The sequence below is a fragment of the Drosophila miranda genome, chromosome 4 (assembly GCF_003369915.1).
Source record: "Drosophila miranda strain MSH22 chromosome 4, D.miranda_PacBio2.1, whole genome shotgun sequence".
In the NCBI taxonomy this organism is placed as follows: Eukaryota; Metazoa; Arthropoda; class Insecta; order Diptera; family Drosophilidae; genus Drosophila; species Drosophila miranda.
Window position 1 is genome coordinate 6555091 of NC_046677.1, and position 21905 is coordinate 6576995.

The following is a 21905-nucleotide window of genomic DNA, read 5'->3' on the forward strand; positions in this document are numbered from 1 at the left end:
CCCAGAAGCCCGACTTAAGTGCATTTCGTGTAGTGCTGTGTGCCTTTCCATGCTGTGCTCTAAAACCCTAGTAGGAAAACAAATTGTACTTGTTCCTTCACAAATTTGCCCAGATTTCGTATACGCAACGTTGCACATTTCGATGAGGAGCCAAGTGGGGGTGGGGTGCCCCTCAGCTGGCAATCTGCTAACAAAACACAAAAGTTTATTGATTTGTTGCTTAAACTTGATCTTGTTCACTATTTTTATTCCATGGCATTCTCTCGATTTTTGTCGGAGTAGATTTGATTTGGTCTGAGACAGAGACAGAGACAGCAGAGGCAGCGCCGAAAGCCACTCGGCCAAAAATTGCTTTGGCAGGATAGAGCAAAATGTATTTGCGGTTGCGTTGGACAACTGCAACGGCACGGAGGACACATCTGGGATGCTCGTGGCTGGTGGCTGCTGATGTTTATCCACAAAGCTTATCCGTTGTCATTTCTCTATATATATATTTTGATTTAATTTTCAATGTGCTACTCAAAATGCATTTCCTCTTCGGCTGGCATGCAATTGGCCGAATGTCAAATGGGTTGGGGCACAATCGCATTAGCTGACAGTTGACAGACAATTCCGAATCCTGCTTCTATGAGTGTCGGTCTGTGTTTTGCGTTAATTTAGTGTTGACGCTTATGGGAAATGACCTTTTAACAGCTGCTTGAACCCAGCTCTTTCTGATTGATGTTTCCATCAACCCGTCTGTGCAATTCAGTGCAATTTGCAGAACGGGGTCTGTCCAGTGTTTCGCTGACCGGGAGGCCGCAAGTCAAAAGTCAAAGGTCGGACGCTCTATTGTTTCCCCGCTGGCATTTAGCAGCATCCAGATTGGTGTTTGGATGATGGCCAGCTCCACAGATGCACATGCATAGATAGCCCGCATGTCCACAGCTCGTGGCCAGTGGCCACGACGAGATAAAACGAATTCAATATGAGTGCATTTCGGGGAAGTATCGGTTCAGGGAACTAGTTCTAGCTGGGGATTATAATTTCAATAGTAAATGCCTACAAGTCCGTACAAATGAAAACGTTTAATTCCAAGCTGAAAATGTACTCCATTTTTAGATATTTTTTGTGGTCCAATTCAGTAAAAAGCTCCTAAGCAAGTCCTAAAAACCATTTGGACGTTCCAGTTCATCAGGAGAACCACTTTTGGCATTTCTGCCTCTGATGCTTGGGGGCTCCGAGGGTGGAGAGGGGTGGTATATGTATATGCACAAAAGGTGTAGGGCCCCGTGCCTAGGCGTAATGCCAGCGACAGTGCGTGTGCGTTTATATCTACTGATGATGAGGGGGCCTTGGTCCTTTGCAGCTTCGCATCTGTGTAATTGGGCGTGTAATTGTGTTTGCCTTTTCACATTTAGCCAGCCAGCCCCAAAAGGTCACTTTGGGTGAGGACACACGTGGCGATGCTGCATTGCTCAAAAGTTTCGCCCAATGGCCCAGAACGAAGTGCAAAACTGTTTGTTTAATTGAGTTTGAGCCGCCAACGTGCCGTAAATTATGAGCAACTTTGACGTGGCAGCTTTGACGGCCCGACAATGAGCCAGAGTCCACAGTAACCGAATGTCCTTGGCGGCCTCACGGCCGACACAGGAGCCCCGCCTCCCGTTCGAGTGATTGACAAGGGCTTATTTATTTTCAAGTATGCGTGGCGCGTCTGGTGCCTGAGACTGAGGCGTGGGTGGCCGCACAGCTGTCCACCAGAGGTCCCACTGTAGGTGTGCGATCGGAGGGGAGGCCAATGCGTGACTGTTGGAGGTGCGGCTCAGCCCTAACTATTGTTTGCCCCTTCATTGAATATCTATGAAATTTCCCACAATAATATCTACAATTTGTTTATTTCAAAGTTTAAAGAGTTTTGGCGCTTAAGAGAATTGCAAATTGAAATTTGAGTAAAAATAATTTAATTTTAAATGGAGAGTAGAGAATACTGCCCGACCAACATTTAAATACCACAATACTTTAAAGAAAATTAAAATGTCTTTCATTGCAATGCACTTACTGCTCTGTACGGTGTCGCCTGTTTCACTCTGAATGTTTGCTGGGGCCGCAGGGGACTTCTGCCGACTCCCCCAAAGTCTGCCACACTTTTTTCGTACAGTTCTGTCAATGGCATTTGGCCATTGACTCATGCGAGCCATTTATAGCTGGGCAAGTACTTGAAAGTCACCGCTTTCTTTGATAAAATTCTCTACGAACTCACAAAAAGAGAAACGAACAGCTATGACTCTATAAGTTTGCCGAAAAACACAAAACGACCATTACCTTTATGACAATTTGGGCTAGACAAATTTTTAATGAGTTCCGTGCCCGTTATCGGGAAAGTGATGTGTCTCTGAGACCGGGATTATTGTCAAATTAGGATGGTTATATTCAAATAAATCATCGATTTGCTGCTTAAGCAGTTAAGGTGTGCAATAAATCTGTGAACATTCGATTAGAGATGGGAAATTTGTTGTGCCTTTCCATTTGATTTCATTGTAATAAAGTCGGAACTAAATGTTTAATTTTGTTTACGAGGCTCGGCGAGACCCCAGTACGACTCGTTTCTGATTCAAAGCCAAGTTCTGAGTGTTCCATTGTTAAGATATAAATCACGCAGAAACTTGAGGCAACTGCCATCCCTAGTTTGATGTTTGCACTGGCATTGGCTGCGGTTTCATATGGCGGCTTCCTTCTCGACTCCGATACGAAACGGTGTGATAAGGGGTAAAAAAAAAGAGAACAACTTCGGACCAAGCCAATTGGCCTGTTATCACCTGGGCTGACTGGTGCCCAAACAGCTGTGATTTAGTCATAGCCGAATCGTGGCCGTGTTCACCCATCGCTCCGTCGCTCCGTCGCTCCGTCGCCTCGTCGCCTTGTCGCGTCGCATAACAAGAATAATACACCGCAATAATTATCTATAATAAATGCCAATAAACAGTGGTGCAAAGTGCTCAAGACATGTTCGGCAATGTGATGGTCGTGTGGCTCTTCTGGGCCGTTTCGGTGAGAGTGACTGTTGGCCAAATCATACCGCTGCCGACGTTCTGCCAGCAGGTGGACCCGCCCTGTAGCTGTGCGGCGGAGGCGAATGTGGTGCGCTTCCACTGCCCCGACGAGTACGCCCTGCTGCTGGAGATGTCCGAGCTGGGGCCCTCCATCTACGTCAGCTACTACGCCGTCGACGGGCTGACCTGGCTGCCGCGCTTCAACATAACCGAGCTGGTCAAGATCGAGTTCGACGCGTACAACTTCTGGCCCGCGACCTTTGTCGACGACCTGCTCGACGGCCTGGGAGTGGAGTCAGTGGAGACCATGCGCTTCCGGGACCGCACCTCGGAGACGGTGGTGACCAAAGACGTCTTCGACGTGACCGATCAGCATGATAGCACAGCCCCTCCGGCGAACATCTCAACATGGTATTTCGGCTCAGTTCCCGGGCTGAAGAAGCTAAAGTTTGTCAGTGATGTCAAGCAGCTGCAGGAGTCAATATTCCAGGCCTTCGACAGTCTCACAGAACTGGAGCTCTCCGTGAATGTGCAGGTTTTGCCGGGCAAACTGCTCTCCTCGGTCACGGGCAGCCTGGAGAAGCTGATCATCGAGAGTCCCAGCGTGGTGCAGTTCGAGCAGCCTCTGATGCGAGAGCTCCAGCAGCTGCGGAACCTCAGTCTGCAGCTGACGGGTCCGCAACGGGATCGCAACGACGAGCTGCAGCCGCATCTCTTCAGCTCCATGAAGCAACTGGTGGAGGTGCGCTTGTCCCAGGCCACTGGGCATGTCAACAAGAGCATGTTCAAGGGCAGCGAAATGTTGCGCCTGATCAGAATCAACGGCAACGAGGACCTCGAAAGGCTGCCCGGCGGAATGTTCCGAGATCAGGGGAACCTGAAAACACTAGATCTATCCTGCAACGGGCTGAACAGGCTGTCCGAGCAGGTCTTCTACGGCCTGGGCAACCTAACCATTCTGGATCTATCCAAAAATAGACTCACCAACTTATCAAGGTGTGTGCTCTACTCTGCTCTCTTGTTTTGCCTCATTTGTCGCCTGCGCGTGCTGTGCTATGCTGATTAAAAGATGGCCCTCTCGCCGATAGGGTTCAACTCAAGACAGAGCAATTAATCAAACAACAGGGTCTCGGCAGCGGCGCCCTATCGCTCGGGCTCCGGCTGGGGCTGCTGCTATCTCTTATCAGCTACGGCGGAGCGATAGCTCAACGAGTATTCCGTGTCTCCCAAGACAGTCAGAGGGTGTTATCAGAGTTCCATCGATGCTACGTTAAGTATTTTATTTAAAAACTTTTTTCGGTACTTTAGAAAGTTGTGGCTGTAGAAAAATATTTAGATTGTACTTGTGGCTGCCATGAGTAGACATAGAGCTACGCACACGAATAGTATGTGTCATAAGTATAGGTCATAAATTCGATCACTCAAAGAGTTAGAAGCAGGAAACAGGAAAGCTATATATGCCTAGAGAGAGCAGCACGCACAGATCCAGGCAAAGTGTTTGGTAGATAGAAGTACTAATCCTTCCGTAATCTCCTCCACCCCCAGCACGATATTTACCCCACTCACTTCGCTGAATATATTAAGCTTGAACAAGAACTCCCTGACTGCCCTGGCGCCGACCGTGTTTCAAGAAGTGCGAAGCCTGAACTTCATCGACATGTCGAACACCCAGTTCTACGGGGCCACTCTGATGATGAGCTACGAGGCCATAATCTGCACCAACGACGAGACGTGCCAGTACAAGTCGGAGGACTGGCAGTGCGACCAGCGCTGCATCTGCTGGGTGCAGAGGAACTCGTGCAAGCTGATCGTCGACTGCAGAGGAGCCAGCCTGGAGGAGCTGCCCGCGCTGCCCCACACAACGCTCGTCAGCACGGTGGTGAAGGTGGGAAACAACAGCCTGACCCAGCTGCCCGCGACGGTCAGCCAGCACACTGGCTATGCCAATGTCAGTGCCCTTCTGCTGGCCGACAATCTGATTACCAGTCTGGGCTCGGGGGCGCAGCTTCCCGTCAACCTGAGCAGCTTGGATGTGCGCCGAAACCAAATAAGTGTGGTCAGCGAGGAGTTCATCACGTTTCTGCAGGAGGAGAACAATTCAATGACCATTTCGCTGTCGGGTAATCCCCTAATCTGCGACTGCGATGCCCTGCCGCTGCTGTTCTTTATCAGGACCAGTCCCCAGCGGGTGGACGACATTGCTGAGCTGCAGTGCAGTCGTCAGAACAAGGCTCTCCAGCAAATGGAGGCCTTCGACCTGTGCCCGTCGTATGTCCTGCTCATCAGCTGCATTGTGGGCGGCCTGGTGATTGTGGTCTGCCTGATCAGCGTGTTCTACCTTATGTTCCAGATGGAACTGAAGATCTGGCTGTACAACAACAACCTGTGCCTGTGGTGGGTCTCTGAAGAGGAGCTGGACAAGGACAAGACCTACGACGCGTTCATTTCGTACTCGCACAAGGACGAGGAGCTGATCAGCAAACTCCTGCCCAAGCTTGAGTGTGGCCCGCATCCCTTCCGCATATGTCTGCACGATCGCGACTGGCTGGTGGGTGACTGCATTCCGGAGCAGATCGTGCGCACCGTCGACGACTCCAAGAGGGTGATCATCATCCTGTCGCAGCACTTCATCGACTCGGTGTGGGCCCGCATGGAGTTCCGCATTGCCTATCAGGCCACACTGCAGGACAAGCGCAAGCGCATCATCATCATCCTCTACAGGGAACTGGAGAACATGAACGGCATTGACAGCGAGCTGAGGGCCTACCTGAAGCTCAACACCTATCTCAAGTGGGGCGATCCACTCTTCTGGAGCAAACTTTGCTATGCCATGCCCCACAATCGCCGTGTGCTAAAGGGCCAAAAGAAGCATGCAGGCCCTCTCGTCTGAGAATATATACGTATACTTAGTCGATATATGCGGATATATTGTACTCTGTGGCTGCTCTACTCGGGTCTTAATGGGCGTTTCTTCCTTCAGGTCGGCACCGACCGAAAAAGCTTTCAGTCCTTCGAAAGGACTGTTGATTGGGGCAAGCCCTGGAAAAGACCCTGAACTTGTGGCCAAAAATGCTAGATTCTATGCGTATGGATCCACTGCTTACGGTTCGAATCAATTTCGGAGTCAATGTATTAGTTCTAGTTGATATTCATGAAGTTTTCACAGAAAATGTCTGGTGATAATATTAAGAATAAAACCATCTACTTTAAGCAAATATTAAATGAATAGTATAGTTCGTTTTGCAGGGTCGTGAATAAAGCCACTGCTATACAATTTCCAAAAATTTGTTTTGCATTTTTTTCTTCAGGAAATAAAAAGGACAGCCCCACGAAGAAAGCCAAAAGAATTTGTAATTATTCTGTGAATTAATAATTCCTCTATAGGGGATTAAGACAGGCTTTCTGTAGGGCTTTCAGGGGTGTCCTTTTTGTTTTGTTGCTAAGTTTTATGGCCCAAATAATTGTGTCACTTTGTGAATACATTTTTAATTAAAATTGTGTCTTAGACGCTCTTTAGTAATATTTATGAAGGTCCTTTTTGAGTATGGAATGCAGGCAATTGTATACAAAAAATGTTGTAAATTAATTGCTGCTATTTTGCTGTGAAGTGAAATGAATAAAATAATTTTTTAATTATTTACTTTGCATGGATGAATGCATGTCCAAAGGCTGACTATCGCAATAGATTTAATATGCCTGTATTTATGTAATTATCCTCTGACACGGACCAAAATATTTGCCACTTGAATAATCAAAGAAAGTTTCTTTCCGTTCGATAAACTAGCTTAAATATTTATTCAGTCACACTCTTTAAAGAGCCCTCGCCAGCGTCAAACTCGAATTATCCACTTCAGTAATTGCGCTGGCCTCCATTGCTGAATCGAGAACTATGCCCAGGCAGAGGCGAGGCCTAGGCCCAGCCAAGCCAATTTTCAACCAGCTATAAGTGAAAATATATGTGGCACTTGGTCCTTTTGCCACACAGTTGCCTGGCCTTTGTCTGTCGCGCCCCGTCACCCTTTTGGGTTGAGCGGGGTCTGTCTTTGAAGATTCATTGCCTGCCGCTGGCCAACATTCTGTTCCGCTGTGGGAGACGCGTCCGAAAAGTCGAGTGTCATAAGGCAAGTGGAAAACTGGAGAATTATACTAAGAACCCAAAGAACTAAACTGAAATGAAACACATTTAAAGTCACAGCACGAAACATACCATATATATCTCCATATTCCTTGCTTTTCCACCAGTAACAGTGCATTGTTTGTGGGGAACAAATTGAAATGTCCCGGTATTATCCATAGCCAATGAGGCGGGAACCATGTTAATGTTGATCAGAACTTGAACCCATCATTCCCCACTCAATCGCACGATGAACATAAGGTTGGTTCTGCTGCAGGTGGCCTGCCTCGCGGTCCTGGTGTTTGGTCGTAAGAAACTAAGGTGCAAGGCGCCGCAAATAAAGTTTTGTAACGCGTGCCGAGATGTCGCAGTAGTGTCAAGGTTTGCGTTCGATGATTGTGAGCCAGGTTACGAATTGGTCGATGGATACTGCGAGACTAATAAACGCTCCAACCTTTCCCGGCGCAAGCGATGTTTGCCCGACGAGGGGAAGTTGCCAAATGGAGGTTGTCGGAAGAAAAAGAGATCCTTGAAGAGCTGTGCGGAGGTCTCGGAGGACTTGGCAAAGCTACAAACAGTCTGAGGCCGAATCACTGTTCATTGCCGCAAAGTTCGTTAACTTTTCTTGTGTCCATAAGACACCAAGATCTAAACTTCAAACTTTAGAGAAAACATTGAGGCTTATAGTAACAGCATTCAGAAATCACATTTGATCATTGTTATTTACAAAATTAAAGGTAATTTGTGTTTTTTTAATTCTTTTAAAAACCTCAGACAAACTGACACATTCGAATTATCCGAAGACTCGGAAGAAAATATTATCACAGCCAAATGGCTTTGATATTTATTCAGTCACTTGAAGGAACTCTTAAAAAAAAACTCCACCGTCGAACTCGAATTATGCACTTCAGTGGATTAACGCTTTGCTTAGTCGTTAGCCAAAATCTTGGACCAGCCAAGCCAGCGATAAGTCAACGATAAGTAAACAAGCCAATTTTGGCGCGCCTAGGTGTTTTATGTCCCTAAAGAGCGGCACTAAATCTAAATCTGATTCTAAAAATATATTGTACTGATTATTAATATTTTGGGTATAGATAATACTTATTTCAAGGAAACAAATTTCTTTGGAAAAATCTCGCCCACGAATGTTTTCCTTCATAGAAGACTATGAATAAGATTAATTTCGTTGGGATTTCATGATTATTAAATATATAATGCGGTCCGAAAAGCTTCCTTCTCACTAATTTTATAATGCCATCCTAAAGGGTAAGGCAAAGGTTAAGAGAGGAAAACGCATTTAGTATTTTCACCACACAATTGCCTTCTGGTCCTTGCCTGTGCCGTCCCGTCACCTATTTAGGTCGGGTGTAAGTGGGGGTCATTGAAGATTCATGGCCTGCCCACTGGCCAACGCCTCGCTGTGAGTATTACAAGGAAAGTGGCCACCTGAATTATTAAAAACTTAAAGCCCGAGAAGTACTTCCAATTTCCAAAAAACTCAAAGGCAGACATTTTGTGACCATTTTTTGTCGGGTGAAAATTTTTCAATTTTATTGGATCTACATTACTTGAGCCAAAGATAAGCATAACTAAATATATTATTATTCTTCAGGTCTGCGGACTCTTAGGTCTTATCATAATTTTCACAAAAGTCAGGGAGAGTTTGTAATCAAACTTATTCCAGAGGGCCCAAGAAATTCCATTTCTTCCATGGGCTATCCCATCTTTGGTATATTTACCGTTTAACGAACTAAGAAAGAAAGAATTTAAATAAAAATGAGTTCACTCGTGTTTTCGAGTGGAGAATTGGAGAATTACCTGTGTCCGCAAGACGTAGGATCTTGAAACCACCACGGACCGTCAAAAGAATGAACGCACTTCTTAAAGCTGTCCCGATCAATAGTAGCGAACTTTCCATTCACGTGCCCCCTTAGGGAGTCCCCAGCATTTCCCGAATATTCACCTAGTGATTTAAGCATAAAACCCTCTTCTTCGCTTCCCACAACAAAATTGTCATATCTGGCATAGCGATAAGTGCCATTAACATCTCCGAGCTGTATATGCAATTCCTGAGGCTGAGCTACGGTCATCAAGTGCACCTTTTCCAGACCCAGGAAGAACTCTCCCCTGATATCTCCAAATCCGTCTTTGTAAGCCGTCCAGTTTCGTTTAAAGTCCACACTTCCGTCGAACCGCCTTTCAATGACCGTCCACCCAGACGAATCCGATACGCAGGGAACTTGGAACGGGTCTATTCCCCTGACCTTTATCTGAAAAACGCCATTTGGGCTGCCATTGGGACACGTGTCGGGAATGTTCTCCGCTGTTTGGTAGATTTTCGATAGTTGATCGTTCTTTTCGGCCAGCACTCCAGAAACCAGTTCTATCTGCTCTCTGAGGCCCTTGATTTGGTTGTCTTTGTCCATGATTTGGTTGTCTTTGTCCTTGATTTTTTCGATATTGTTTTTTAGGAGCTGGCTCTGCAAATTGCTGATGGTGACCTCCAATGAGCTTATTTTGTCTCTCATTTCATTGTTGGCATCGGTTGCTTCTTTCAGCTGGGTGAAATAATCCAGGAAGGGCTTTAACACTGAGAAACAATATCCATTGCACTGATCCCCGAGGCTAACTTCTCGCGTGACATGTATTTCTTGGTCTCCACTGGCGAGGAAGGATTCTCCTTGAAACAAAAGCCCATAGACGATGACCAAGAAAGCCGAGCTTCTCATGTTTCACTTGACTCTCGCACAGTCGATTCGAAAGAAAACTGAGGGAAATGGGTCCGATGCTCATGTAAAAATGCCAATTATTTCTTTGTTTCTGAACACAATTAAAATAATATATGTATGTATTCGTATGTTATATATAAGTCTTTAACTGATAACTCATGCATGATATATTTTTCCTCTAGCTATCAACTCAGTGAATAATATTCTCGGTATTCGTTGCATAGCATGTTTATTAAAAAATTATCATCTCTGAAATGCCCATATGCCAAGGGCACTTTCTTCAGAAGTTCAGGGAACAGGCATTATTTTACGGACCTCTTCTATCTTATGTTCTCTGGTTCTTTTTGAATAGTATTTTTCATAGATGCCTCATTTGGTGGCAGTGTTTGGCGGAGTCAATAATGTAGCATACGAGCTTTGTGCAATATGGTTTGCAGTGCATCCATAAACTGAATTTAGGAACACCACATCCTACCCTTGCGGACTCCCCACCTCATGTCATCAGTGTTGGGGAAGCTCTGAAATTTCAAGTGTTTTCTGCTTTCGCTCTCTTAGCAGCTTCTAAGTAATGACATTTGATTGCTGCCCCAACACTTTGCAGCTGCCATCAAATAATCATTTTGGCTCATTTTTCATAAACTGAAAGCCAAAGCATAAGCAGTGGTGGTCTGTGAGTTCAAGTAGTTATCACAAACATCTGTTTGCAACTGCTTTTCATTTATCATAACTTTTGTGAAAATAAACTATAGAAAAATGTGTCTGTTGCCGGTGCCCTTTCCCCGAAGCCCCTGTGACCGATGCGACCGACGTGACCTGATGGCCAATAGTTCTTTTCCTGCTCCTCTCAGCCGAAATTCAAATACTGAAGATGCTTGTCGATGAACTAGTTGCCCAAAAATAGAATGGGGCTCTCAAGGGCCTAAGACCAGATATGTTTGTGTGGGGCGAGTGGATGGCATCAATGGCTCAGTCATGCGCCACAACCAATCCGAGTCGAAAGTGGATCCAAAAATTGTTGCTGGCCCCGACTGCGATTTCTGTGGAAGCTCCATTGACGACGTCTCCTGCCCTTTCAGCACTCAAATATATGTTCCGAATATTATTTGCTGATGCTTGCATTGTAAGAGCACGTGGGTGTTGGCACTCGGTAACATTCGATTTTATTGCATTTTATTGCCAGCTCACCCAACTGTGGTGTGTGGCAGTAGCCTCGTTGCGGTTGTGTTCTGCAATTAGTGCTCGTTTCACTGCATAGTGCCGTGCCATGTGGTCGTCACGGAAAATGCATTTCGTTGTCCGACACAAAGGGGTCATTAACAAGTTCAGAGAGTGGTGCCGGCTGCGGTTTCCCTCCTCTTTGGTCTTTGGCGGTCCTTAAGGCGCTGGAAATCACTTATTTGCTGCCGGAATGTGGTCGGAGATGGCGAAAATCTTAAGACCCTCACTGACGTAAAAAGTATCTCATATCAGGACAGCTGCTTCTATTTGCTGGTATTTAATTTGGTAAATTGATTGATCCCCCCCCACAGACAGATTTATGTACTGGTTTGCTATTGTATATAATGTCAGGACCGACCGACACTTATCTTTGATTGTGTGCAGTTCACGCTAGGCCAATTGTTCATATTTTAGGACTTTTTGGTGCGTGGCTTTTCTGACCATTCCGCCTAGTGCTGCTGCCAGTGGCGTGCTTGATAAATGACCCAACCACCAAAGGGGGAGGGTAGAAAAAGGGACAGAAGGACAGTAGAGTTAAATCATAACTGCAAGCAACTGCTGACGTCTGCAGCTCCTCATCTTCAGCTCCGTCTCCAGCCCCCTCCCAGCTGGCTAGCCTTCGAGTGGCATAAGTTCGACCATTTGTCTGCCTCTGAATTGTGGCCCAAGCTCGGCTGGTCAGTGCCTGTAAATCAATCGCAGTGTACCGTGCCTGGCATTAATCAAAAACTAATTTATCAGCAAGTGGGCAGCCTTCTCCGTGGGGTTTATTAGCTGCCGGTCGCGGTCCCGGTCGGCCATGGCTAGTGATTAGTTGTGCGTTAACCCCGGTCTGACTCAGTTCCGTGTGCGGTACCATGCGATTTTTTCCAAAGTACAAAAAGAAACCAAAAAAAAAACCGAATGAAGATTAGAAACTGCAAATTGCATTGAATATTTCATTGGAGCAGGACCTAGTTGCATGCCTGAATTAATTGCTCGCCTGGGCTGGGATCATTTATTTCACCCTCCAGGTGACAATTGCTGGCTTCACTTGCGTCGAACTTGAGTTCCTGTCGCAACCGTTGCTCACAAATTGATTACCCAAAAACAAAGGGAACTCGAGCCGAGTTAAAGGTCCAGACCTTTAGATAGACGTTGTCTATCCACGCTATATTTCTCATAAATAATAATTGGACCGCATGTGGGGCACTCGCCTCAAAATGACAAAGGCAGGAGCGGAAAACGAGTGCCAGCTAGAAATCAGAGCCAGTTCCCAATCGAGTGGATCGGCAGCTACTTGTGCATCGCTCTCGAGTGCAAATTGGATTACCCATCAGACGGCACAAAAGGCGGACGAGTCATCGCCTGGCAGAATGTTAGCCCTCAGTGCACGTGGTCTATTGGTATGTCGGCTCAGATATTCTATATGTACAGTGCACACACATTCCAGCCACATACAAATCACGCTCGACATAAAAAAGACCTTTGAGCTGATGTTAATTTACCAACCAATTGAACTGGCTTTGTCCCTTGAGGACTTTCCAATCCGAGTGGGTCAGCAATGCACAGAGAAAGGAAGTTTCTTTACTTTAAATCTGTTTATAGATACAAACTCACTGTTCTACAGGTACTAGAGAAAAGGACTCGCTTCAGTAGCTGATGTTTTCAACGTTAATGAAGATCGAGAGTTATATGATTTGGTTTTTCTTTGCTTATTTATTTATGAAATATTAATGTGGAAAAATTTGATTGAATTATCTTCAGGAACAAAAATAATTCTCTCAGGTTTCTAAGAATTATTTTGTCAAACATGTGATCCAATTTGAAATATTAAAAAAAAGATCTAATGGCAGCTATATACTGGTTCGATTTGGCGGTTCCAATTTATATACTGCCTCAGATACTTCAGGGAAACCCACACCATTAATCAATCAATGAATACCAGCTACATTTGTAATATGAAGGAGAAAATTTAATGATAATCAATGATGAATACAGATAATTCTTTGGGTCTTATGCTTTATAAAACGCAACTAGAAAAATGCATAAAAATATCATCGGCGCACCGATGTACAAATACCCTTGCAATTGGGCGACAGATTTAACCTCTGTTAACATCCGTTTGTTTCTATGGTTCTGAACAGATGGGGTTACAGATCTCGCGTTAGATATAGCTTATCCCATATGTTACGTCATGAAAAACATACAGTGATAGTATGGTTTTAGAAAAGTCTCTCTACTCTAAGATGTTACGGATCATACAATGTGCAAAGCTGTATGGATATCGCTGTAAGCTTTCATACATCAGGACAGACGGACATGGCTGTATAAATTCGGGTTGTTTTCCTGATTAACAATACATACGAGTATATTTAAAAGGTCGGAAATGGTCTTCTCTGAGCGTTAAAAAATTCTAAAGTTAAAAGAGCCTTTGCAAGGGTATATCCAACGACTTGTCGTAAAAGGAACAAAACAGTGCACCTGGCAGTGCGTGAACTAGTCTGCATGCAGCTGACTGAGCTTGCCGCGTCCTCGTCCGAGCTTCTTGGCACGTAACTTCGACATGTGCGACATGACCAGATAAGTGCCCGGCAAGATGAGCAGTAGGAGGTAGAGTTTCAGGAAGAGAACCATGTCAAAGGTGAAGTTCAGTTTGTTGGGCATTTCCACTGTAAAACGTTTGGTTTCCTCGATGTAGGGAATGTTTCGCAGCACTATAATGCCCTCGCAAACGATACCCATGGGGTAGAGCGGTATCCAGATGGTGTAGCGCAGCCAGGTGAGAAGGCCCACCTCGCGTCCCAAAAGCTGACTGAGATAGAAGGGATAGCTGCGCGGAGAGTAATGAAAATTAATGGGGTTTAATACTCATTTGAAGGGGAAGTTAACCTACCGTATTAGCTCAACCAGAGACCAAATGATGAACACATAGAACACCACGGGCTTGGCATGCATTCGGGGCTCCAATTCGATCATCAAAAACAATATAAAATTGCGTCCCGACACTTGGAAGAAGGGTACCAGAGGGCTTCCCTTGGTGTAGCCGAAGAGCGGGTGCATAACCTCCAGGTATTGCAGCAGCTGGATAAATTTGAATGCATTTCCCACATGGGCGTACGTCTTGGTTATGCTGTCCGAGCCATCGCGGTAGTAGAGCACGCCCATGACAGACACCACATACAAGTAGCCCACAAACATGGCCAGGTTGTAGAACATCAGGTAAACCTTTTTGGTTTTCTCTGCAAGTAATATTTGCATGAAGCTGGAGAAACTCACAGTTTAAATGCCAATCATCCCTACTCACCCTTGACATAGCCGAGCTCGCGCCTTTGCAGATCTTTGTATTCCTTCTCATAGTCCTGTCGCACATCGCGCGGCGCCTCCTCCAGCTCCACATCGTCTTCTGTGCGCCAGCGGTCAAAGTCTATTTTGAGCCAGTGGGGTTTCTGGGGAGTGGCCACAAGACGCGGCCACCATGCCGGCTCCAGTTTTCTTATCTGTAACTCTATTTTGTTGTCGTTCACCACAAAAGTGGCGTTCTCGTTATCAATCAGGGCGTAGAAGTGCAGATCGAACTTGTACGCATTCAGACCCCGTGCCCCATGACCGTTCGCACTAAAGGCCACCGAAACCGGCGAAAAGTCCGCTATGGCTCCCTGTGAAAATTTGGGTGCACATTATTGATTTTTCGCGGCCTAAGAAGAAACTTTGCGGCGCACATGCACAGACCTTTGCATCCTTTAGATCCACCTTCAGCTGTAGCGTTTGTTTGGTCTGCGACCAATATACCAGGGGACTCAATTGTGCCATTTTTCCGGGAAGTATTCGTCGGTGTCCACCGGCATCACTTGACGTTTATTTAATATGTTATGTTATGGTCTTGCAGCCCTAGTCCATTGTTATGGACACGATATGGTAAAGGAAAATAATTTTTGGTCACTTTGGTCACACTAACGCAGAACAAACCCTTATAGTCCCATAGCATTAAGTCTTTGCTAACTGACTAATGGTGCCAAGAATGCGCCAGCTTGGCTGGCTGGCTTTGGAAAACATAATTTTATCATAAATAGTGCCTTAGCTCTTCGACTAATAGCCAGATGGTGTGTCTGGAGATGACTTGCTATCTCGGTCTTCGCAGCAAAGTTAGCAACGTCTAATGTCTTACAACTATATTAGGTTCTCACAATTTCTAGCTGTTGCAAGCTAACTGCTTTGACACTTAGTTGCATAGCACGAAGCTTTTGCTTGAGTAAGATAACCGCGAGAATTTGAATTCTTGGAAATAAAACAAATAAAACAAAACTATTAATGAGTTGGGTTTGGCGGCTTTTTATTCAAAATTAAATTTAAATAAATTTAAACATTGTGTATAGGGAATTTCATTGCATTTCCCAAGAGCCTATTGTATTTTTGTCATTGCATAGATTTAATCAACTTTTGTCATCCTTTTTCGCTGTGCAACAAATTCGGACATTTTGATTAATGGTCCCGCCACCGCAGAAATTGGAGGGATAAACAAAGAGTAGAACCAACAACCAACCCTCCACAATGTAGGACCCTGCGTTTAAATCTGTGAGGAGAGAATTATCCATATTCTATGACACGACATGCCAGAGTGTTTTTGTCCTTTTTGTTTTGACTTGTTTCCGGGTTTCCTTCCTTGTCGGGGCTGGGCTGTGGGCGTTGCCAAAACAAAAGGCGACCACTTGTCAAGCGTGTCCTGCCACTGGATTTCGTATTTTGTATTTAGGACGAACATCAACAACAACTACTAATACTACCACAGCAATCACAATGGGGCATACGTGTTATCAGTGTTAGGGCTTGAGGAGATATCCATTGCTAATCCTGACCAGTATTTTTTTCTGTATCTATTTTTCAGCCATCGCACGCACATTTCCATATCATTTTGCACACCGACACGCGGCACAGACGCAGACGCAGCCGCAAACGCGGACGCGGGCGACATAAAATGTTGCGCTTTCTCAAGAATCGTTAGACATTGGGTCTGTCCAGATTTAGTTATCGAGCCGCCCATCTATCTATCTATCTATATATGTATATGCCTAGCTGTATCTGTATCTCCGTGTAAAGGTAAGTTTAGCCAGTACATATTTTTTAATATTTGTATACTGTATACATCCATCGTAAGCATTGCAAAGTTCTCAGGCGCCCCTTCAAATATGGGTATCTTTATTTCCGTGCGATTTGCGGTATTCTACATTATTCAGAATGCAATATTAAGGGTATACCAGGGAATACGAACAAGGACCCCAAAAATGATCCATTCTTGAATTATGCATACTTCCGTCGTGTGTGAGACGCGGGCTGGGGGTGAGGTGGTGATTAAATAAACAGATGTTTCACAATGTTGTTAGGCCACAATGGCGTATACGTGCCGGGCTTTACTTGTCTCTCTCTGTTTAATTGCGCCTAATGACGTCGCTACATGGTTACATAAAGTGGATACACACGAGTATATCTAGATACTCGCTAATGAAACTGCTGTCCCTTCAACATTATTTGATGTTGCCTGCGACCAAACAAAACGCAGCGAATGGTTAAGGTCAAGTCCAGTAGGAGTGGGTGAAGAGGCGCAGTGGGGAATGGGAGGCACCAGCTATTTCTCCTGTTTCCACTGCATGCGTGTGGCATGCGTGTTCATATAAGTTCAAAGAATATGGATTTGACATACAAGAGCTATACACTGCAAAAACAAGGAAATATCGAACCAAATGTAAAGCCCAGATAGCAGACAGTGGGGATACGTTCGAATACGTTGAATATACTTTTAATACCTATTTTGAGTGCCTAAATAGATACCCCAAGAACTGTACCCTGTATACAATGCAACTATGTTCGCACCGCTTTAAATATTAAAAGGAAAACGTTTTAAGGCGAAAAGTTTTCTAGAAACCACCAATAATCGATACTTTAAATGATTTCCTTTCCTTCATTTAAGTACATGCTAAAATTTAGACAAACGTCGGACCGCGGAGCAAAGCATTTGTGGGATGCTTTTTTCTACATTCCAATGAGGCTGGCCAGATCTTTGGTCACTTGATTCCTGGGCACCTTTGGTCTGATGCGCTCCTCTGTTATAAGGACCTCGGTTGTGGCAAGCAGGGAGGCAATGCCAGCGGCTTCGGACATGGCGGCACGCAGGGCACTTGTGGGATCGACAATGCCGCGCTGCTTGAGATCACAGTACTCCCCGGCGGCCGCGTCATAGCCAAAGTTGCCGCTCCCCTCCAGCACTTGGCGGATGACCTCGGCCGGATTGACGCCAGCATTGCGGGCTATCGTGTAGCAGGGCAGGCGAAGGGAGTTCCCGACAATGTCTCTGCCGATTTGGTGGTCCGGTATCTCCGATCGGGGCAGCGACTCCAGGGCGGGAATGCATCTGAGATAGGCAGTACCGCCGCCTGGAACAATGCCATCACTGATGGCCCCATGCACGGCATGAAGGGCGTCATTGAGTCGGTCCTTCTTCTCGCTGACCTCCAGATCGTTGGCCCCTCCCACGTAGATGGTGGCCAGATGGCCAAGGAGTCGGCCCATACGCTCGTTGAGCTTCTCCACCTCCTCGTCGGTAATCGCCTCCTCCAGCAGGGCTCTGATATGTTGGACCCTGGCCTGCACCTGATCCGCGTTGTGGATGCGTGGGTGTAGAAGGTGGGTGGAGCTGGAGTCGACAATGACCTCGCTTACAACGCCAAGGTCCTCGCCCTGGACCGCAGCCAGACGGGTCGTGTTCTCCAGAAGATTGGCCCCCATGGCCAGTGCCAAGTCCTGCATCTGATCCCGCTGCTCTGACCCGAAGCTGGGAGCCTTGACGGCGCATACTCGGAGGCAATTCCGCAGTTTATTGATGACCAAAGCCTTTACTACCTCTTCTGATATATCAGTGGCTATGATCAGGAGCGGTTGTTCCCTGCACTTGGCCAACTCCAGAGCGGGCAGAATTTCTTCCAGCCGTTCAATGTGGGCCAGGGTGGCCAGCAAAAGCACATTGCTGTACTCCACTCGATTTCCACTCCCCTGGTAGGCAAACAGAGGCGAGACGTATCCCTCCGGCAGAGTGACACCCTGTTGCACCTTCAGCTCGTCGCTGAGGCTCTTTGACTCCTTGAGCAGAAGCACTCCGCCCTCGCCCAGCTCTTGTATGGCGTCGCCAATCATTTCGGGCAGTCTCTTGTCTCCATTTAGGGCTACTCTGGCCACGGCCACCACTTCGCCGATCGTTTCGACTCTCTGTGACATACTCTGGAGCGCTTCGCACACCACCCTCGATCCTTCGAGCATGCCCTCCCTCAGCGCGTGGACATTGACCTGCCCCTGGCGGATCACCTCCAGTCCCTGGCTGGCCATGCCTCTGGCCAGAATGGTGGCCGTGGTGGTGCCATCGCCCACTTCGTTGTTCGTGTTGCTGGTGGTTTCTCTCAGCAGCTGGGCCCCCATGTTGCAGCGTCGATCGTCCAGCTGGACATTATTCGCGACTGTGATCCCATCCTTTGTGATCCTGGGCGATATCATCAGCTGTTCGATCAAGACATTCCTTCCCCTCGGACCCAGGGTGGCGGACACTGCATTGGTCATGATATCCACGCCCTTCAGCAGCAGTCCCCTCGCCTCCGGACCAAAGCGTATGTCCTTGGCATAGGTCCGAATGGCTCCGACGACATAGCGGCGTCCATCCCGTCCACAGCGCTTTAGCATTTTCCTCTTAAGAAGTTTCTTTGTGTCTGGGGTTAACAGTAAATTTGGTTGCTAGTATAATCGAAATTTGAAAGCAAATGTAAAAATGTAAACTATTTCAAATTCAATTTTGAATATTTTGAATAAGTGACTTTTCCTGTAATATAAGATATAATAAGTAGAGAACTAATACCAGGGAAAACCTTTAAGGTGGCTAGTCGTCAGCCAGAACAAATTGATATACATTTCGTACTCTTCCAACTCTTTTCCAGGGTATGGCCCTCGTCGTTCATCTACACTTCACATTTTATTATGTTACAACTTGTTTTCCTTTCCGTCATTTTATTTTAACAACAAATATTACATTTGTGCCATGTTTCCTGCTTGTTTTCGGGATTCGTTTATTAAATGTAGCGTGCACGTGTTGGTAAACTACCACACAAACGCAGATCCAGAGCGACAGAAAGAGAGGGAGAGAAAGAGAGAGTCGCAGACAGGCACCCCAACACACACACAGACAGTGGAACAGGAAACACGAAAGTCGCCATCAGACACTCACCCATACAGGGACACGCTCGCTCGAGGCAGACAATGCCAGTCCGACATTAATATTAACAACGTTAACGAAACAACAAAAAAACACTCATCAAACATGCGGCGTTTAGTACGAAAAGACACACACACACACACACACACGTACACTCTCAATATGTATGTGTATATGTGGGTGCGAGAGCGAGCGAGATAGCTGGAGGACATTTCCTTTCGCCTCTTTCCGGTGCGTTGAAAGTTTCGCCTTTCGCTTTTCGTTCGCTCGATGTTTTTCTTTTCTTTTTTTTTTGGTGTCTTTCAGTTGGCGTCGAGCATTTCCTTAAGGCAAACGCGGCTCTGATTTTCCCTCCGCAGTTTTTCCGTTCAGCGCGTCAAGAACATACATACAAGAATATTTCGAGTTTATCCCCGAACAAAATCGTGCACAGTGCTTAATATTCAGTCTTGATCATGGCTCTGGTGGCCCATCGCATGATGCTGCCCGCTCGGCGGCGTCGCACCCATCAGCAGGTGGCCCGAAATAAGGTCGGAGTCCTGCTGGTGCCCAGCGTGGCGGAGTACTGCGGCAACGAGCAGCTTCAGCTGCAGCCGCAGCATCTGCCAATAGCCCCCGCAGCCACCCAGCTGCAACAGCCTTCGGAGCAGCAGGACGCTGAAAGCGGCAGCGGAAAAGTGAGTGCAACAAGTATGTGCAACGCTCTCAGATTTGGCTAGTCTCCATTGCATGCATAACGGAACGGGAAAGGGATTCCCTGTTCTCCCACTCCCATTTCCGGCCAGTCCCAAGTCTGGCGGGCGACTGGCCCCCTGCTCGCTTATCCCTCATTTCCGTTTTTCCCTTTCCCTTTTCACTCTGCTTTCGCTGGCGCCAACATTCTGCCGCTCATTGTGTGCCGAGATGCTGGGACCTCTTTTTGTTGTTGTAGGTCCTGGTCATGGTTGGTTCGTACAATGTGTGTTCTGTTCTTCTCCGGGATGTCCACCCCGCCCCACGGTTGGCAGACTAGATTATTGGACATGTGACGAGCATTAAAGTTTACATTTACTGGCAGTAGAGAGCAGTTTATCTAAAAATTATGGCATTTGTACACGTATATCTGTTAGATATAGTACTCGTTGGAGTACAGCCACACAGCTACAGCCAAATCCTGTAAATCCCTGGCAAAGCATGAGCAATGAACAACGTAGGCTTAAGACAACCAGAAGTAGCATTATAAACCATTACATTTACACATAAATATTTCTCAATTTTTATTTACATATTTCCAGAGCCTTTATCCATTTTCTTAAATAATTTTCAATTATTATGCGCGAGCAGAAATGTGATTTGTATGGAATATGGTATCTCAGATGAATAGATATATATTTGAATTTACAGTATTATCCGCATTTAGTCCTATATTTGCAACATATATCCAGGAAATACCTATACGCATTATTATTTGAGTACCAGTACTCTTTTTCCAGTCGATTAGTTCAAGTCAAGCCAATTAATTTCAAATTCTTTTGATTGGTTTTTCTGTAATTTACTTGATGGCTGTGCCGGTGCGTGCCGTGTCCGGCTGAATATAGTGTTTATCACACCTCTTCCCCAGACCAGCGGCCCCAAATGGAATTTTTAATACCTGCTGCCCGACAATGGCTTGGGCGATAATTGAATAGGTGGTCTACGACTCGTGGCTCGCTTTTCGTGGCTTGTTTTGTTTTGGTTCTCGGATGCAATGGCACCTTCCATTATTCCGCCATTACGATGCGTGACGAACTTTCCGCTGGCCCACGGAGCGCCCAGGCCCATAATTTATTCAATGCTTAGGGCGGCACTTGTTTTCGGCTCGGATTGGCATTGGGATTGGGATCGGGACTGGGGTGGCGGGACTGACGACTGACACCGGTTACATTAATCAATAAGCCTTAATGCACGGCCTTGACATGATATATTTAGCCAGGAAAGCTTCTTTATTTAGCACAATTTGTATTCAGTGTGTCCATATTATCTACCAAAAGGAGAGACTTAAGTAGGATAAGCAAAAATTATCCTGGAAGTCAAGAATCGCATACATTTCCACGTGCAATGCTAATATAATGGCAGGCAAATTCAGTAATCGTGCTGTATCGGACCTTGTAGGATATATATATAGCTACATACGATTAATTATTTTCTTGCTCTGATTATTCATAATTAAAACTAGTCAACAGCCAAACAAAACCTCTGACTTTTCCTGATAAACTTTGGGCCTCCAATATTATTGAATGAAATATGTATGCTTTTTTTTTTTAATTGTATTAAAAGGGTATTTTGTTCTGTGGGTTTTTCAGAGGTAAGCTTGTGTTTTTCCATGCATATACATATTTCTAAAAAGATAATGAATTTAGCTATTAATAGGTCCTCTAAAGATTGTAGCTAATGCTTACCGTCTTAAAAATAGGACACGTTTAAATTCAATATGGTTTTATCTTTTTACCGAAATTTTTATAGCAAATTTAACCTCCAAAACTTAGTAAAATAACTAAGATTTTTTGTATAAACATGATTATTGACCTTTTTAATTTTGTACCAAAAATACTAGAAATTTTGTACTT

General features: G+C 45.7%; 5 protein-coding genes across 5 annotated transcripts; 2 read left to right on the forward strand and 3 right to left on the reverse strand.

Moving 5' to 3' along the window:
- Positions 1 to 2830: 2830 nt before the first annotated feature.
- Positions 2831 to 6306, forward strand: LOC108163436 (protein toll). The gene is made up of 2 exons (XM_017298721.2): positions 2831 to 4028; positions 4578 to 6306. Exons 1-2 carry the CDS (start codon positions 2986 to 2988, stop codon positions 5920 to 5922), a joined length of 2388 nt encoding a protein of 795 aa, XP_017154210.1. The 5' UTR covers positions 2831 to 2985; the 3' UTR covers positions 5923 to 6306.
- A 2351-nt stretch (positions 6307 to 8657) lies between these two features.
- LOC108163441 (ficolin-1-A-like) lies at positions 8658 to 9912 on the reverse strand. The gene is made up of 2 exons (XM_017298725.2): positions 8965 to 9912; positions 8658 to 8896 (listed from the first exon to the last, which is right to left on the reverse strand). The coding sequence occupies exons 1-2, from the start codon at positions 9873 to 9875 to the stop codon at positions 8755 to 8757; spliced, it is 1053 nt and encodes a 350-aa protein (XP_017154214.1). The 5' UTR covers positions 9876 to 9912; the 3' UTR covers positions 8658 to 8754.
- Positions 9913 to 13021: 3109 nt separating this feature from the next.
- On the reverse strand, positions 13022 to 14885 carry LOC108163439 (very-long-chain (3R)-3-hydroxyacyl-CoA dehydratase 3). Its single transcript, XM_017298723.1, has 4 exons — positions 14805 to 14885; positions 14380 to 14731; positions 13969 to 14314; positions 13022 to 13905 (listed from the first exon to the last, which is right to left on the reverse strand). The coding sequence occupies exons 1-4, from the start codon at positions 14883 to 14885 to the stop codon at positions 13572 to 13574; spliced, it is 1113 nt and encodes a 370-aa protein (XP_017154212.1). The 3' UTR covers positions 13022 to 13571.
- Positions 14886 to 16841: 1956 nt separating this feature from the next.
- LOC108164272 (60 kDa heat shock protein homolog 2, mitochondrial) lies at positions 16842 to 18909 on the reverse strand. Its single transcript, XM_017299916.2, has one exon. It carries the CDS (start codon positions 18792 to 18794, stop codon positions 17100 to 17102), a length of 1695 nt encoding a protein of 564 aa, XP_017155405.1. The 5' UTR covers positions 18795 to 18909; the 3' UTR covers positions 16842 to 17099.
- A 701-nt stretch (positions 18910 to 19610) lies between these two features.
- Positions 19611 to 20075, forward strand: LOC117188715. The gene has a single exon (XM_033392982.1). The coding sequence runs from the start codon at positions 19776 to 19778 to the stop codon at positions 20037 to 20039; it is 264 nt and encodes an 87-aa protein (XP_033248873.1). The 5' UTR covers positions 19611 to 19775; the 3' UTR covers positions 20040 to 20075.
- The last annotated feature ends 1830 nt before the right edge of the window (positions 20076 to 21905 follow it).

Bases quoted from the DNA above. Each gene is read 5' to 3' on its own strand.
- LOC108163436 (XM_017298721.2), top strand. From the start codon at position 2,986: ATGTTCGGCAATGTGATGGTCGTGTGGCTCTTCTGGGCCGTTTCGGTG. The intron at 4,029-4,577 runs GTGTGTGCTCTA...CTCCACCCCCAG, and splicing joins AGACTCACCAACTTATCAAG to CACGATATTTACCCCACTCA.
- LOC108163441 (XM_017298725.2), bottom strand. From the start codon at position 9,875: ATGAGAAGCTCGGCTTTCTTGGTCATCGTCTATGGGCTTTTGTTTCAA. The intron at 8,897-8,964 runs GTAATTCTCCAA...TTTCTTTCTTAG, and splicing joins CCTACGTCTTGCGGACACAG to TTCGTTAAACGGTAAATATA.
- LOC108163439 (XM_017298723.1), bottom strand. From the start codon at position 14,885: ATGGCACAATTGAGTCCCCTGGTATATTGGTCGCAGACCAAACAAACG. The intron at 14,315-14,379 runs GTGAGTAGGGAT...TATTACTTGCAG, and splicing joins CGAGCTCGGCTATGTCAAGG to AGAAAACCAAAAAGGTTTAC. The intron at 13,906-13,968 runs GTAGGTTAACTT...CTCTCCGCGCAG, and splicing joins TCTCTGGTTGAGCTAATACG to CTATCCCTTCTATCTCAGTC.
- LOC108164272 (XM_017299916.2), bottom strand. From the start codon at position 18,794: ATGCTAAAGCGCTGTGGACGGGATGGACGCCGCTATGTCGTCGGAGCC.
- LOC117188715 (XM_033392982.1), top strand. From the start codon at position 19,776: ATGGCTCTGGTGGCCCATCGCATGATGCTGCCCGCTCGGCGGCGTCGC.